Source organism: Gossypium hirsutum, chromosome D04, assembly GCF_007990345.1.
Source record: "Gossypium hirsutum isolate 1008001.06 chromosome D04, Gossypium_hirsutum_v2.1, whole genome shotgun sequence".
Taxonomy (NCBI): Eukaryota; Viridiplantae; Streptophyta; class Magnoliopsida; order Malvales; family Malvaceae; genus Gossypium; species Gossypium hirsutum.
In genome coordinates this window covers 7,916,470-7,931,942 of record NC_053440.1, presented here as the reverse complement: position 1 = coordinate 7,931,942, position 15,473 = coordinate 7,916,470, and the positions used below count along the sequence as shown (strand labels likewise).

The 15,473-nt window shown below is 27.9% G+C and overlaps 1 protein-coding gene across 1 annotated transcript; it reads right to left on the bottom strand.

The window, feature by feature from the left end:
• Positions 1-1,069: 1,069 nt before the first annotated feature.
• Positions 1,070-14,923, bottom strand: LOC107937408 (DCN1-like protein 1). The gene is made up of 8 exons (XM_041091371.1): positions 14,704-14,923; positions 3,892-4,050; positions 3,353-3,364; positions 2,879-2,961; positions 2,302-2,398; positions 2,171-2,216; positions 1,737-1,825; positions 1,070-1,642 (listed from the first exon to the last, which is right to left on the bottom strand). The coding sequence occupies exons 1-8, from the start codon at positions 14,921-14,923 to the stop codon at positions 1,335-1,337; spliced, it is 1,014 nt and encodes a 337-aa protein (XP_040947305.1). The 3' UTR covers positions 1,070-1,334.
• Positions 14,924-15,473: the final 550 nt, after the last annotated feature.

Genomic DNA, 15,473 nt, shown 5'->3' with positions numbered 1-15,473 from the left:
ACTCAGCTCATGAGCACCTCTACTTAGATCAAGATTTTTTTTTAACCTTAGAAATCAGAGTTTTAGTGGAATTGAAAGGACAAGATGTGGAAATGGGATGTCAAGCTCTTTTAGTTATAAAAATAAACTCAACCGAGTTGATTCTTCCTTAAAAGTCTCATCTTCTTTTGCACCTATAGACCAACCAAGAACCCTAGATCAGTACAATGAATCAAACTCACCCTAACATCAACTTAGACAATCCCAGAAACAATCCAGACAATGACCTAGATCAAATTTTAGCTCTGATTCCAACAATTTGTTGGTCCAACATCAACGACTATAAACTCAACTCCTTTTATCAAATATAGAGAATGTTTGAAGAACCACACTACCAGCATGGGCAACCATGTCATTGATGGTTGTGGAGAATTCATGCTGAGCGGCAAAGATAAGACCCAAAAAGCCTTTTGATTCTACTTCTAGTCCTTGTACTTCTTTAGACTTTTGAATTTCAATTATATAAAAAAATCATAAAGTGAAAAGAACAGGTTTGGCATTAATAACTTGAATTTAATTTAAATTAATCATGAGTTATTTATAGTTAGGTCCCTAGATTATTATTGACTTAATCCTTGAATATGAGTTTTGGTATATTTGATTTAGTCTATCATGATTGGATTTAATTAATTTTGTTGCTCTTATATGTTGAGTTTAGCCTTAATTTATTTTTAGACATATGATATTCAATGTGTTGTATAATTTAACCTTTAGTTAATGAAAATTATTATTATTCCTCGCAAATGGATTGCTGTTAAAAACATCATAAATGACAGATCTGGACAAGTATTTCACTCAAATGATTGAGGATGTCAAATTGTTTCTATAATACTTTCTCCTCAACTGGATGAGGATTTTCATTCCAATTTAAGGTATACTTTGGGACAGGCATTGTAGGAATGTATCTTCTATTTCGTTGATTCTTTTGTTATGCATGGTGGTTCCATGTTTATGTATATATTTTCAATAATTTTATAATCTCATTATCAAACCATCTAAGCAAATGTTTAGGGTTAGTGGGAGATGTCGATTTAACTAAAATTTTCAAAAAATTTAATTATTAATTTCAGGATCGAAACATCCACAAACCAATGATATTAGCACCCCCTCAAACATTGAAACAAAGGAAATCAACCTCCCACAGTCATCCGAAAATGTTGGCACTCTGTTTATAACCCTCCCCCCACAAGCGAACATACGAATTTATCTAATTCATAGACTTGTAGTAAAGCATGTATCCATTCTTTTCCCCTCCATAGGGAGCTTCTACCTATAGCAAAACTCTTCTTTCCCAATCAAACTGCAAAATACGAGCAACACGATAACAGCCCTGCTAAACCCTTTGACATGCAACCTTCAACTGCACATGGAGACTTGGAAGAACCCACCGGACTACTTTGTTTAACAATTTCCATGCTTTCATCGCATGAATTCTGGGGAAGATTATCTTCCCTCTCATCAGATCGGCACAAAATAAACCTTCTCTTGGAATTTGATGTGCAATTCGGGTTCGGAGAGCTCGAGAATAATGGTTCCAAGGACTCCATTTTATCATTGTTACATTCACGCAACTTCCTCTTCAACCCCGGACCTAGTTTTAATCCTGCCATTTGATATTGTTATCATAACATTAATCGTCTATTCTAGTCCACAAAACTAGCAACTTATCTAAAGCCAGAGATAATATTTTGATGTACCGGGCAAAGAGTCATCATATGCACACAACTGGGACCCTGAATCACCATAGCTACAGAAACCGTTTGTATCTTTATTCGACCCCGAAATTCTGCAATTGGAAGAGGGGAGTCTTAAGACATCTAGACATTGTGTGCATAAAATGTAACACTATTCAACTTGAAGCATTCAGAAAACACGGGATCATGCTTAAACCAACAAATAACACAAAGGTATGATTACAAGTCAATACAAAAACAAATATGACCAAGTGATCATACTGCTCTTATTCAGTAATATACAAACTGAAAACAAAATAAGTAGAACAACGAATAACAATAGATGAAAAAGATTACAATAAGAATCTTAAATTGTCACCTAAAATAGACAAAGTGATAATGAAACAGCTATTGGAACTTTTATGATCATATTAAGTGCTGAGGATATAAAAGCAAACCTGTACATATGCTCAACAAAGTCATCGATTAAAACGGGCCAAGCACCTGCAAAATAACCAAACAAGTAAGATCCACGAGGCATAAATACATGAGAGGGAGCCCGTAAGACATATTTTGAAAAAGTTTATACCTTCAGGATCATACCCTTCTAGGGTTTCATGCACACACCGACTAAAAGCTAAAACTTGCTGCCATGTATCCTCAGAAATATTGTGCCGCTGATTTTTCTGAAATGAAATGAAAAACAGTACTTTACCTTAATCGAAAGCTTACAGTAATTCATTAGCACATATACTTTCAACTTGAACTAATAGAGCAGCAACAGAACACATGTCCGGCCCAAAGGATGACTACCATCCATATTACCATACATAACATGCAAAAGGTTGAAACCATGTACAAGGATTTTCAAAGGCTTGATTAAGGCAATGAAAGTCAAATTTTAAGAACGCTTCTTAAATAATAACAATTGAAACTAAAGCAGCAGAGAAGTTACTCCCTATACAATACAATGAAGTCTACGACAAAATTACAAGGTTTATTTCATTTAATTTGAGTACACAATAACAACCAATATCACAATTCTAATGAAATTTACTGCAAAAGGTAAACTCAACTCAGACATAGAAACAATAACCAATAGTTTCACAAGATGCTTCCAAGACAAACAAAAAGGGTTAGCAGCTTAGTATCAGCAATACTCATACCTCAACAAAGTCACACCATTGGTTAAGCAAACGGAACCTGCCTGCTAAGACTAATCTCCAAGCAGCAACTGCCCTGCTTACAGCTATCAATCATGCAAAAAAAATATATAGTCAAATCCAAGACCAAAGAAATTCATTGTAATTTAGCTTATATATCCTCACTATTTACTCCAAAGATAAATCAATAAAATCATTTGCATTTAACTAAGTAGTACACAGTAACTTACTAATATTCTTTTGACCATTTTCTCGGCATACGAAGAAAACAAAATCATAGAAGAAAAAAACTACAAAAAACTACAGAAAAAGTCTACCTACAAGAAACATCAGAAAGCCAAATTTCAGTATGGATAACACGAAATTAGAGCATATAGTCAATGTAACAACAAAAAACTACAAATATACATCATAATAGAGGCTTAAAGTCTACTTAAATAAGTTCTCTAAAGAACTTCAAAGGAATAGGAATATCACCATCAAGTTGAGCTGTAACATGAGCTTGAGAAGTTCATCAAAGATTGCATTCCTGTCAAAGGAAACATAATAAAATGTTGAAAAAAATAATAGAATAATTAGTGTGCAATTGAATTATAACCAAATAACCAATAAACAAGATTGGATATTGAAAATACACTTATGCCTTGGGCTATAAAATCTTATTCACTAAAAGATTAGATTAAAGTTTTCACTAGTTTAGGCATTAACATGAATGTATAGGAGGCTGACTGCAACCCAAGATCAAGTTGCAGTCTTCAAAATTCAACCTTAAGTCAAGATGGGATTGAAAGATTCCAATGGTTGAAGCTGAACTAAATATATCTTCAACAAGAACTGCCAAGAACAACACTAAGTTCACATGAAATCCCTAAAATATCAAACCAATTCTTTCATGCCAAATGTCTCAAGACTCATCAACTGATTCTCGGGTCATCCTAATGGCAAGCCAAACTCAGTAAACTTCTAAATACAGATTATATATATATATGTATACACATATATGCATACACACATACAATCATGCGTAAATACATACATATGCCTCTCACGCATCCTTGATTCCACCATCTTTAAGAGTTGGTTCAATGCGTCCCTAGTGAACTTAGCTCTTTGTGATTCCTCGCCTTGTCGGTAGCCTTCTCCATCACAAACATGCTCATATCCTGTTCTAAGTTCTGCAAGACAGTTCAAAAGTTAATAAATTACTGCATCAGCCCTTTCGAACGGAGCAACATTCCATTCTCAGGACAATTTTCTGAACAGTTGAAAATTCTGAAAATGAATGCAAATCATAAAAGAAAATATCAGAACTTTAAATATTTTAACCAATTCTTTAAACAAACCAAATTGCATTATATATATATAAATAAACACACATTATATTGATGAAAATTTTGCATTACTTATATTTTGGCCTACTTTTCTATTGACATTTTTTAGGGTACCAAATTACACAATTTTTTTTCCATAATTAAATCAAAATTTGAATTTTTCTATTAAAAAGAAAAAACATTTTCAACTCTCTTCCCGCACAATTATTACCCAACAACACTAAACTGAAACCCCCCTGATCTAATTTCCAATCTTTTTACCCGAAAGTTCACCACTTTTCTTTTGTACACCAACCCAAAATATTTAAAATTTATAATTAAAGAACAGCAAAGAATAAAGAAGTAAAATCTCAAGAACAAAAAAGAAAAGTGAAAAATAAAAAAAAAACACCACAGAATCGCCGATAAATCTCGAAGATATCAAACCGATTCGGACCCAAGGAGTCCACCGGATTCTTAACTGTTTCCGGAGCTCCGGCAAGTTAGGCTTCCTATTATATATTTTGGTTGAGCTTGAAAGAAATGAAAAAAAATCGGAACTTTCTCTTTACCGGTATGGTTTTAAAGATAAAGTCCTCTCTCTTCTATGCGTTTTACAGAAATCAAAATATTGTCAAGCCTTTCTTTTCCATTTGGATTTTGATTTTAGAGAAAGAATACTAAGGAAAACAAAAGTTTTGGTTTTACGGTGAGGATTGAACCGGGTCTTACTTCCGGTTCAGGTAAACCAGGGTATTGGAGTACTATGTGACGCAGCGAATATGCTGTATCTTACTCTCTTTGATTTCGTCCGTTCAGATTTCTTTCATCATATGTAATGTCCAAAAAAGCAAAAAATAATAATAATATTTTTTAAAATAAAATAAATAACTAATAAATTTTATAATGAAATAATGATAATTTTTTTGGACTTGAAATAATGATAATTAAAATATTATTTTCTCTTGTGATAGGTAAATTAGTAATATATGTTGATTTTGGAAGATAATATAAATAGGTCGATTTTTTCGATATTTAGGAAAACAAGCTGATTTTGAAGGTTGACGTGTCTAAAAACATATTATGCAAAATGTGTTTTCTTTAATAACTTAAAATATCATCTTTTTGAAATTTGTATGTTGACTTGATGGTTAGGGTGTTTATTTCCTTATGTGTGGCTTTGATTCAAGTCACGTCACGCTAGTCATGTTATTGTTAAGGTTTTGCTCTCCTTCACCAAAAAAATATATCAGCTTTAAACTTTTTTTTTAATTTTAATTAATAAATATATTATTTTTAAGTTTTTAATTCATATCTTTAATTAATAACTCTTTTATTTATATAAATAAATTACTAAATATTTAATTATGTAATGAAATTATATATTTTTTGTTATAAAATAAAAGACAAAGAATAACAAACAAATAGAATAAGGGAGCAAAGAGAGAATTGATCAATCGAAATATTTACAATGCTTATCCAAAGTCTCTATTTATAGGTATAATAAGTATAAATGAAGTAGAGATCTACTTATAATCACTATTAAAGTTTAATGTACATCAAAACTTATCTTGATCTTGATGGACATCCACTTAATAAGATATTAATAACACTTCCCTTGGATGTCCATTGGTAGATAATGTGTCTCGTTAAAACCTTACTAAAATAAAAACCCCGTGGGGAAAACATTTCTTAGTGAAGGAAAAAGAGTACACACATCTATAATACACATGATATGTTGCCTCGTTAAAAACCTTATCAAGAAAACCTAATGGAACAAAACCTCAGTTAAGGGAAAAAAGTACAGCGTGTATTTACTCCTCTCATGAAAACATCACACATTTTCTCATATTCTACATATTCAATCTTGAATACTAGTTTTTCAAATTACTATTTGAATGTATTTGCTAAGCATTTATATCATAATTCTTTTGAAAGTCATGAGTGAGTGAAAGTTCGGGAGAAATATATTTTGATCTCTTAAGGAGTTTTACCAATAATCATAGCAAACTTTAATTATAATTCTTCTATAAAAACACAAATAAGTATTTGGATCATTTCATAATCCTCCTTCAATTTTTATTCACTATGTCAATCCTCCTTCAACTTTTATTCACTATGTCAAATTTACCACATATGTTCTAATTATTTCAATTCATATAAATGAATAATTTCCCGATAATTTCAGTATTTTCTGGCATTCTAAATCCTTTAAGGATTTTAATATAAAGGATTTTAATATAAACTTTACTATATAGTGATTCATAAAAAGGTTGCAATAATCATTATAAGCAAGTTAAATCTTTTATGAATTACCAATTTAATAATATATCTAAAGGTTATTGCATCTACCACAAAAGAATATTTTATCTTTTCATAACCAATGCCAAGGCTTAGCGAAAAACTTTATATTTTTATTCTGCTTTTGCAAAACTACTTTATTTGTACCTTCACTGATTTTATACTTTTAGGTATTTGGACTATTGGTCCAAAAACTTCACGAATTTAACTGTACTTGAGTTGCGTCTTTCTATTTTGAACAATCTATTCAATATCTATATTTCTCAATAGACTTATTCAAGATTCCCCTTTCATTTTATTATTTCAACAATAATATTGCATGCAAAACCATTGTCGATCACTTTTATTATCAGTTCAACATTTTCTTGAATTAACATAACTTATTGAAATCTCTTATTTTCTTTATTTTAATCTTCAATTTCAAGTATCTGAATCTCTTCTAGAGTTTTACTTATTACTTAAGTCTTATGTCTCTTTTGGAGCACTCGCCTCCACTATATAACTATTTAGAAGAATTTTCATCTTTGGAACTGATCAATCTATTATTTATTCTAATTGATTGTCTTACTGGGACTTTGATTCAAAATATTAGATGGTATATAACACTTGGTTATTTTCTTTAAGTTTGTGAATACATTTGACAGTTAAATTGTAATAACGTGAGTTATCCTTTTTAAACTTCTGGTTCAAATTACTTTCTATAAGGATCCAGATAATGATAACTCATTACAAGCAGTGATTTCATTCAGCTATTATTTCTCTCCCCCTAATATCGGGAAAATTATCAAATCAAAATAGTAATCACAAATCATATCATAATTGAATCTCCAATACATTCAAAATATCTAATAATACAAGGAGACTTGTAATTAATATATATTCTCAACTTTCTTTAAGGATTCACTCATCTTTGTGCATTGTGGAACAATTGGAACATAAACGCACATACAAAAATTCAAAGATGAGAAATATTTAGCTCTTAACTAAAAACCAATTGTAATGGAGAGTATTTATAATTTATTGATTTGATGCATATAACATGTAAATCAACATAATCTCATGTTGAGATAGGAAGTTTAGTTCTCTTAAGTAATGATTTTGATATTAATCGGAGGCGTTCAATCAATAATTTCTCTAAATTATTATGCGCATAAATAATAAACTTTTACAAAAGGTTTTCAAACTCAATCAATAAAAGACTGAGATATAAACTCATCAGTATTAGTAAGATGAATTGTGTTAATTGCATGATCTGAAGTTAATTATTTAAACAAACAATCTTGCAAATGACAGGTTGCAAGTTGATAAAATATATGTGATTATTTTGTAGATGCAACTACCAAAATCATAAAATATCAAAACCATCCACATAGTGAATGAATGAGCTTTAGCTAGTGAATTTCTAATAGGCAATTTTCATTGAGAACAAGCAACAAATGAGAATTCTTTAAATTAAAGAATCTTCTAGTTTTTTAATGAATGTTCATATGAATTCTCAATTAATTTTCACATCATATATGATCCAAAATGGTTTAACTAATCACGCCAAGTAGTAAATGTATTTGCATTAATAAACTTTTAGTTTACTTTAACATGTATTTACTAATAATGTCAATATAAATTATGACAAATTAATAATCTTATTGACATTCCTTTTACTTTGTATCCACATATAAATACTATTGTGACACTTACTATTAGAAATGTCTAAATCAATGTAAAGTCTATAATGTCACTAAATCAACAAAATAAATATAATTTTCAAACAATTATATGCAATATTCGATTCAGGGAATATGCCAAAATATTTAAATCAAATCAATAACTTAATCCTCTCTTTTTTTTCATCCTTTCAAAATAGATATTTATAGCAATAGTGATTCATATGAAATATAATATTTTTATCATTCATAATCTCAATATGATATCCATTATAATGAATATCTTTTAAAACTAATGCATTAACCATCACAAATTTTGTGCTTTTTTAGATATTGATATATTAGCTTTTCTGGAACTTTCAACTAATTTTGTACTACCAAATATTGGAATAATATCAGTTTTTATTTTCTTTTATGCCTGCGCTCACTTTAGGGAATGCAATAAATTTACTAAGACAAAATTATAATCGTCCCAATAGATTCTTTATTTCATAAACACCATTACAAACATGCGTGGATTTCAAATCAAAATCTATTTATCCATGTTGTCATGATTAGTCTCCAATTATAACAAACATGATATAATAAATAAATCATAGTAAAATATACCTAAAGATCTGAGTGGTTAAAAGCTCTAATGATTACCCATAGTGTGAAGGCCTCAATTGAATATTGAAATTGCAATAGTTCTAGAAGGCAATCGACAATAACTTGAGCAGCAAATTTGGAGTAACCGTATTATAAAATAAAAGACAATTGTGCTCATAATGTGCTATAAAATAAAAGATAGAGAATAAAGAAAAAAGAGAATGGGAGAGCAAAGAGACAACATATTTTATTCATCAATCGAAATATTTAAATGCTTTTCAAAAGTCTATATTTATAGGTATAAGAAGTATACATGAAGTAGAGATCTACTTCTAATCACTATTAGAATTTAAAGTACGTCAAAACTTATCTTGATTTTGATAGACATCCACTTAATAAGATATTCATAATATTTTTATATTTATCATTGTGTTAGACGCATTTTATTTTTAACAAATTTATTTGATATATATTTTTCTTTATATATGATTTTTTATATATTAAATATTTATTTTCTTCATTTGTATTGTGGGTATCAAATAATTATTTCAAATATTATTATTTTTATATGAATAATATTTCAAATATCATTGTTTTTTATCTACATTAAAGGTATGGTAAATTCTAATATTATAAAATCAAAATTGTTTGTTATTGTATTTATAAATAAATGAGTTATTAATTAAAAATATTTTTAACATAATGATATATATAAAATATTTATTAATTATTAATTAAAAATTAAAAATTAAAAAAATAAAACAACATGAAATAAAATTATAAATATATTTATAAGAGGAATTGAACCCAAGATTTAAGGATAAAACCTTTAACACTTAACTATCTAATCTAAGGAAATGTTGTATGAAGTTATTGAAAAAAAATTGTTTTGTAGAACACAGTTTTAGACACATCAAAAGAAAACCCTTCTTAAAGGATATATTTTTTATTTCTCTCTCCAAAATCGATCTATTTCTTTAAATATTGAAAAAATCAATCTACATCCCTAATTATTTTTTAAAAACAACATTTTCTTCAAATTTAACCTTAAAATGATTGTTTCTAAATTCTTAGATTTATTAGTTATTCTAATTCACCTAACGCCTATTTTTTTTTCAAGTTTACCTTTTAAATAAAAATATAAAAAAGAATTATACAACTCTGCTTTCATATTTAATTTCCTGTAAAAAAAATGTTTGGATGTTGTGTTTAGTGTGTGCAACAATCTTTGAGTGTTCATCTACTCTCATTTCATGTATTGAATACGTCGATTATTTGAAAATTTGTCGAATTTTGTGAATCATGAAATGATCAAAATGTTTGGCATTCCTAAAAACTTATCTATGAAGTTAAAATTATGCGTAAATTGTAAATTTTAATATTTAATTTAGATATTTTTAATCTCATAATTTATGAATTTTAAAATTTCAATCTTGAACAAATAATAATCGTTAAATTCATTTAATTAATTTTTTTTTTAAATCTGCTGTGATAAATATATTACCATATATATATAATGTCATGATAACTTATTATTTTCATATATTACTCACAAAAAAATTAATTATGAATTTAAAGTGCATTAATATTAAAATTTCAAATTTCAAAAAATATAAAGGCTAATAAATTATCTAATTAGAGAACATGAATTAAATCAACAACCTTAGGCATTGTACAAAACTAATAGCAAAGTTTAACAAATTTGACTGTTATCATTTGATCAATATTAAAATTTTAAAACATAAAAAATATAAATACTAAAATTGACCAATTCAAAAAATATTTAACCAAATTAAAATATAGGGACTATCTACAATTTATACAAAGTACAAAGGAATATCGAAAAATTTAACCATTAATCTAACATATACTGAATATGTTTATTGAGCCTTCAAGAAAGGGAAAAACTAGAGATTCATGGTATGAAAAAATGGCTCTTGTTTTGTATGTTTGCTCCTTTATTATTGTTTGCCTTCTAGTTTAATGGTGAAGTCAAAAAATATATTTAAGGGTTAAAATTAAATTGTATATTTTTATGATAATAAAAATATAATTTTATTGTTTTAAAATATTAAATTAATTTTTTATGATATTTAAGATAACTAAAGTATAATTTTATTTTTACTATTTAAATTTTTATTAAATTTTAAAACAACCTAAATAGAAATTTTTCTCCGGCTAAACTCTGACAGCCCATGGCTATGCACCTAATCTACAACGTACGGTACAAAAAAGTGTGCCTCTTAGAATCTGTTAAGCATCATAAATATCATTTAATATTATTAAAAAAAATAAAATTACAAGACAAAAATGAATGGACTTTGGATTCTTCATTGTTTAAAAAAAATACTTCTAACTCTAAAAGTATTTTTAAAAAAATTTGTGCAGAATAAGTTACTTTTAGCTAAAATTTTTAGCTTTTCAGAAGTATTTTTTAAAAACAGTTCTGAAAAGGAGAAGTTAAAAATTTTAGTTTTTTCTCTCCTAAAAGTATTTTTGGTGTTTAATTACTTTTTTACCCCTCCAATAACATTGTACTTTCCTTTTTTTTCTTGGTGCTTAATTATAAATGTGTTAAAATCATTAATTAAAAATAAAAAATATTTTTTTAAATACTAATTACAAATATTTAATGTTTATATTTAAATATTTAAAATATAGTTTATATATTCTAATTAAATTTTATAAATAATTAATATTTATTGCTTAAACATATTTAAAAGTTATATTTCATATATTAAAATATTAACAACAAATTATAATAATTTTTTTATATTCTTACTAAAATATAATAATATTAACTAATTTAAATATTATTTAAATGCATATTTGTTACTTGATAATAACATGTTTAAAATGGACATTTTATTTCTCAAAAGTACTTTTTGACAACAATGCTAAACACTCAATAAATATGATAGTAGAGTTTTGTAATTTCATTTTAAATATGCTAAAAGTTTTTGTAATTGTGTAAAATTTAAATTTTAGTTATATATTTTAATTTTGAGACATTTAATTTTTATATTTTTTATTCAAAAATTTTGGTTCCTCCATCAATTTTATTTTTAGAATTGTTAATGTGATTGTTATAAAAAAAGATAAAAACAACTTTTTTAACCCTTAATATTTATATTTTTTTCAATTTAGTCTTTATTTTTTACACTACATAAACAATTACAAAAAATATTTTAAAATTAAAAGGTCTTTTTTATTCTCAATAAAAATATCCAACAAAATTGATTTTTTTAAATAAAAGAAATAATATTGGGTTTTTAATAATATAAAATCATTGATTATGAACTAATAATTATTCTGAATTATATTTATTTCTTATTTATTTTATATAATCTAACTCACCTAAATTTTGAAAGCAACAAGGGGTCATCTCTTTAAAACTTGTGATAATTGTAAACCTACCACAACTACTTTACATTCATAAAATGTAAATATAATTGTTTTCTATATTTATTTATCTTAAATTTATATTTGTTTTGCATTGTTTAAGAGTCTAGTTATTAATGCATATCTAAAACTTCATTTATATCGGAGAGGTTTGAATAAATACATAATATTCGAAAATAAGTTTCGACAAAAAAATAGGTCTATTTAAAATATAAGTTGAATTTGGACTCCAAAATTTACGACTTGAGCTCTGTCCAATCTGTTTTCAAGTTATGTGATATTTTATTTTACATTATGTTATTTATATCTATTAAAATTTAAATCTGTAATAATATTTAATACTATAACATAAGCAAAGTTATTTTCCTCAAGAAGAAGATGATTGATGAGGGGATCAGTAGGGTGACCAAGAAGGTGTGACGAAAAAGGGATGATACGATTGACACGGGTGATTCGATGAGTGCATCTGATGGAGGTCATGAGTCTCGTTTAAAGATGTGCTCTTAGAAGAAGATAATATTAGGAAAGAGGTTCATGAAGATGATGATATGGAGCTACATGATGGCGATGTAATAATGAAAATTATAGATGGTATCCTATTTATTTGCTTATTAAAAAGAGTGCATTCATTGATTGAGAAAACTATGAGCCTTATAACTATGATTATCAAACCAATGGGAAGGAGGGTATGGTTTAATTCTACACACTCTGAAAATCGAAATCAACAATTCGACTTATGGACTTGGAAAATGACTACTATTAAGTTGAAAGATGAATAAAGTTTGTGCTAAACAAAATGGATGGGATGCTAGGAGGCTCTCTATGTTGAGAAGAATTACACTTGCTAAATCGGTGCTTTTAGCCATCCCTAATTACTTCGTGAACTCAACGTTGATTCCCTTTCTTTTTTTTTGCAATAAAATTGAGAAATTGACTCAAGCATTTATTTAAGGCTCAACTGTTGACTCTTGTAAATCGACCCTTGTTAATTGAGATCATTGTTGTAGGTCGCTTGCTAATGATGGTTTGGGTCTTCACAATTTGAATAAGCTTAATAAAGTTTTTTTTGTTCAAACTTGATTTTTAACTTTTATGTGATGTTGGAGTATTTTGGGTTCAAGTTATGAGGAACAAATACAATGTTGTTAATATGTTTGGCGTTTTCTGTCGAGAGTTTGGAATGAGGTGATTCAAAGAGTTCATTAGTTGGTTAGTGATGGTCGATTGATTAGCTTATTCAATTATTTTAAAACAGAATAATACTGAATCTCTTATAAAATTATTTTTTTTACAAAATTCTTTTAAACTAATCGAAAGATTATTTTAAGAGTTTCAATTTCTACAATTACCCAATCTTACCAACTATAACGAAGAAAATTCATGATTGCAATGCATTTTGAAGGATTTGAGACGACTAATAATTTTTCTTCTTTCTTTTGGGTACAATGAATCAATTTATACAACCATTATATACTTATCATGATACTCAGTCATGCAATTAACATGAATATGGAAACAAATATATTGATCTCGAATCATAAAAGTACAAACCGAATTCTCGTGTCACTTGTTGACGACTCTCATTTTTCCTTTCCCTCTCGACGGCCCAGCATCGTCTTTAGTTACGAACAATAGTTTAATAAATAAATAGTATCAAATTTCATCTAATTCACATTCAAATACAAAGCCAACCATATTTTTCATATTATTCAATTTAGTCCCTATACTCGAGATAAACATATTTTTCGATATCTAGATTCAGATTAAAATTTAATTCCACATTCTTTCATTAGGGACCCCATACTTCCTATTCATGGAATAATTCATGAAAAGTTTTCAATTTATTCAATTTGGTCCCTAATGTTATAAAGTTAATTAACAAGATTAATTGGTTTTACAATTTAGTCCTTATCATGATCTAATGTTAATATCTATTAAATTTAAGCCCAATTCATCAATTTCTCAACAATAATGACTTACTAAAAATTCATCAATTGAACAATTTGATACATGAGCTAACTAAATCAAATTCCCATGATTATAAATCTATAAAAATTATAAGAAAATAGATTAAGTACCTTATGGATTTTGATGGTCGAATGTTGAAACAAATGGAGGATTTTTCTTTTTTTTTTCTTTCTAGGGTGGGACGGCTAAGCTAAATGAAGATGTTTCATCTCCACTAACTTTAATATATATGCTAATTAATCTTAATTAATCATAATCAATTTTTTAATTAAATCGTTTCTAAGTGCAAATCATCGTCACACTCCTCGTCTATTTAGAATCGGTTTATTAACCATTTTAATCCTTTGAATTAAAATTCAATAGTGATTAGACTATTAGAATTTAGTCTTTGAGTTTTAATTAATCATTTTCTCAGCTAAATTACTTAATGAAACTTCAATATAGTTTTATATTAACTTCATAAATATTTTTATTTTATATTTACGGATTCGATTTACAAAAATATAATTTTGAAACCATATTTTTCCACACCACTAAAAACTAATTCATTACAAATTTAGTGATCCCAAAAACTCCTCGTAATATTAGTCTACGCTACTATTGTACTTGAGATTTACCAAGTCAGCCATTGGATCATCAAACTCTTGTAGGTCAAATCTGGCCTTCATGTACTCTTCCTTGTAAGTACCCCATTCCAACTTATCAGACCCTCCTTCGTATTGAGTGTAATATTGGTGCCACTGTAAAGCTTTTACCTCTAGACTTTCTGTTCTACCACCGATGCTACGACGAATTATTGTTCTAACTTCATGAGCCATCCTTTAAAGTAGCCACTGTTAAACTTTGGGCATTCCCGCTTAAAGGTTCGTTGAAGCCCTAACTCAATATATTGTGGTTGCCTGAAAATTGGTTGCTGAGCCACCATGGCTCCTTTCCTTTTGCAGAGCTAGCAGAACCAAATAACACCGCAGATTTGTCTGGGGTATCTTTCTCTGTTATAAACTCGAAAAAAGACTTAAGATCTAACCAGAGTTGATTGAACCGCTCATCCCTCTTCTTATCTAATGCTTGAATTTTTGCTTAAGTTTCAACAGATCTTGCTGCTGTTGGGAAACTTGATTCTGGAGTCTGGTGGTAATATCGTCTGTCAGCATGATGCCAGAGTCAAGGCTTTGATACCACTGATGAGGGGTGAAGTTTCACAAAGAAAAGAAAATAATAGAGAAGAAAGATTCTATAGACGAGGGATAGAAAATTTAAGAGAACATTGAGAAGAGAAAAAATAGGGAAAATTGCCTACTCAAAAGCATGACTAATATATATATATATATCCTGCTAATTACATCAGTCAAAAGAACAAACAAAATA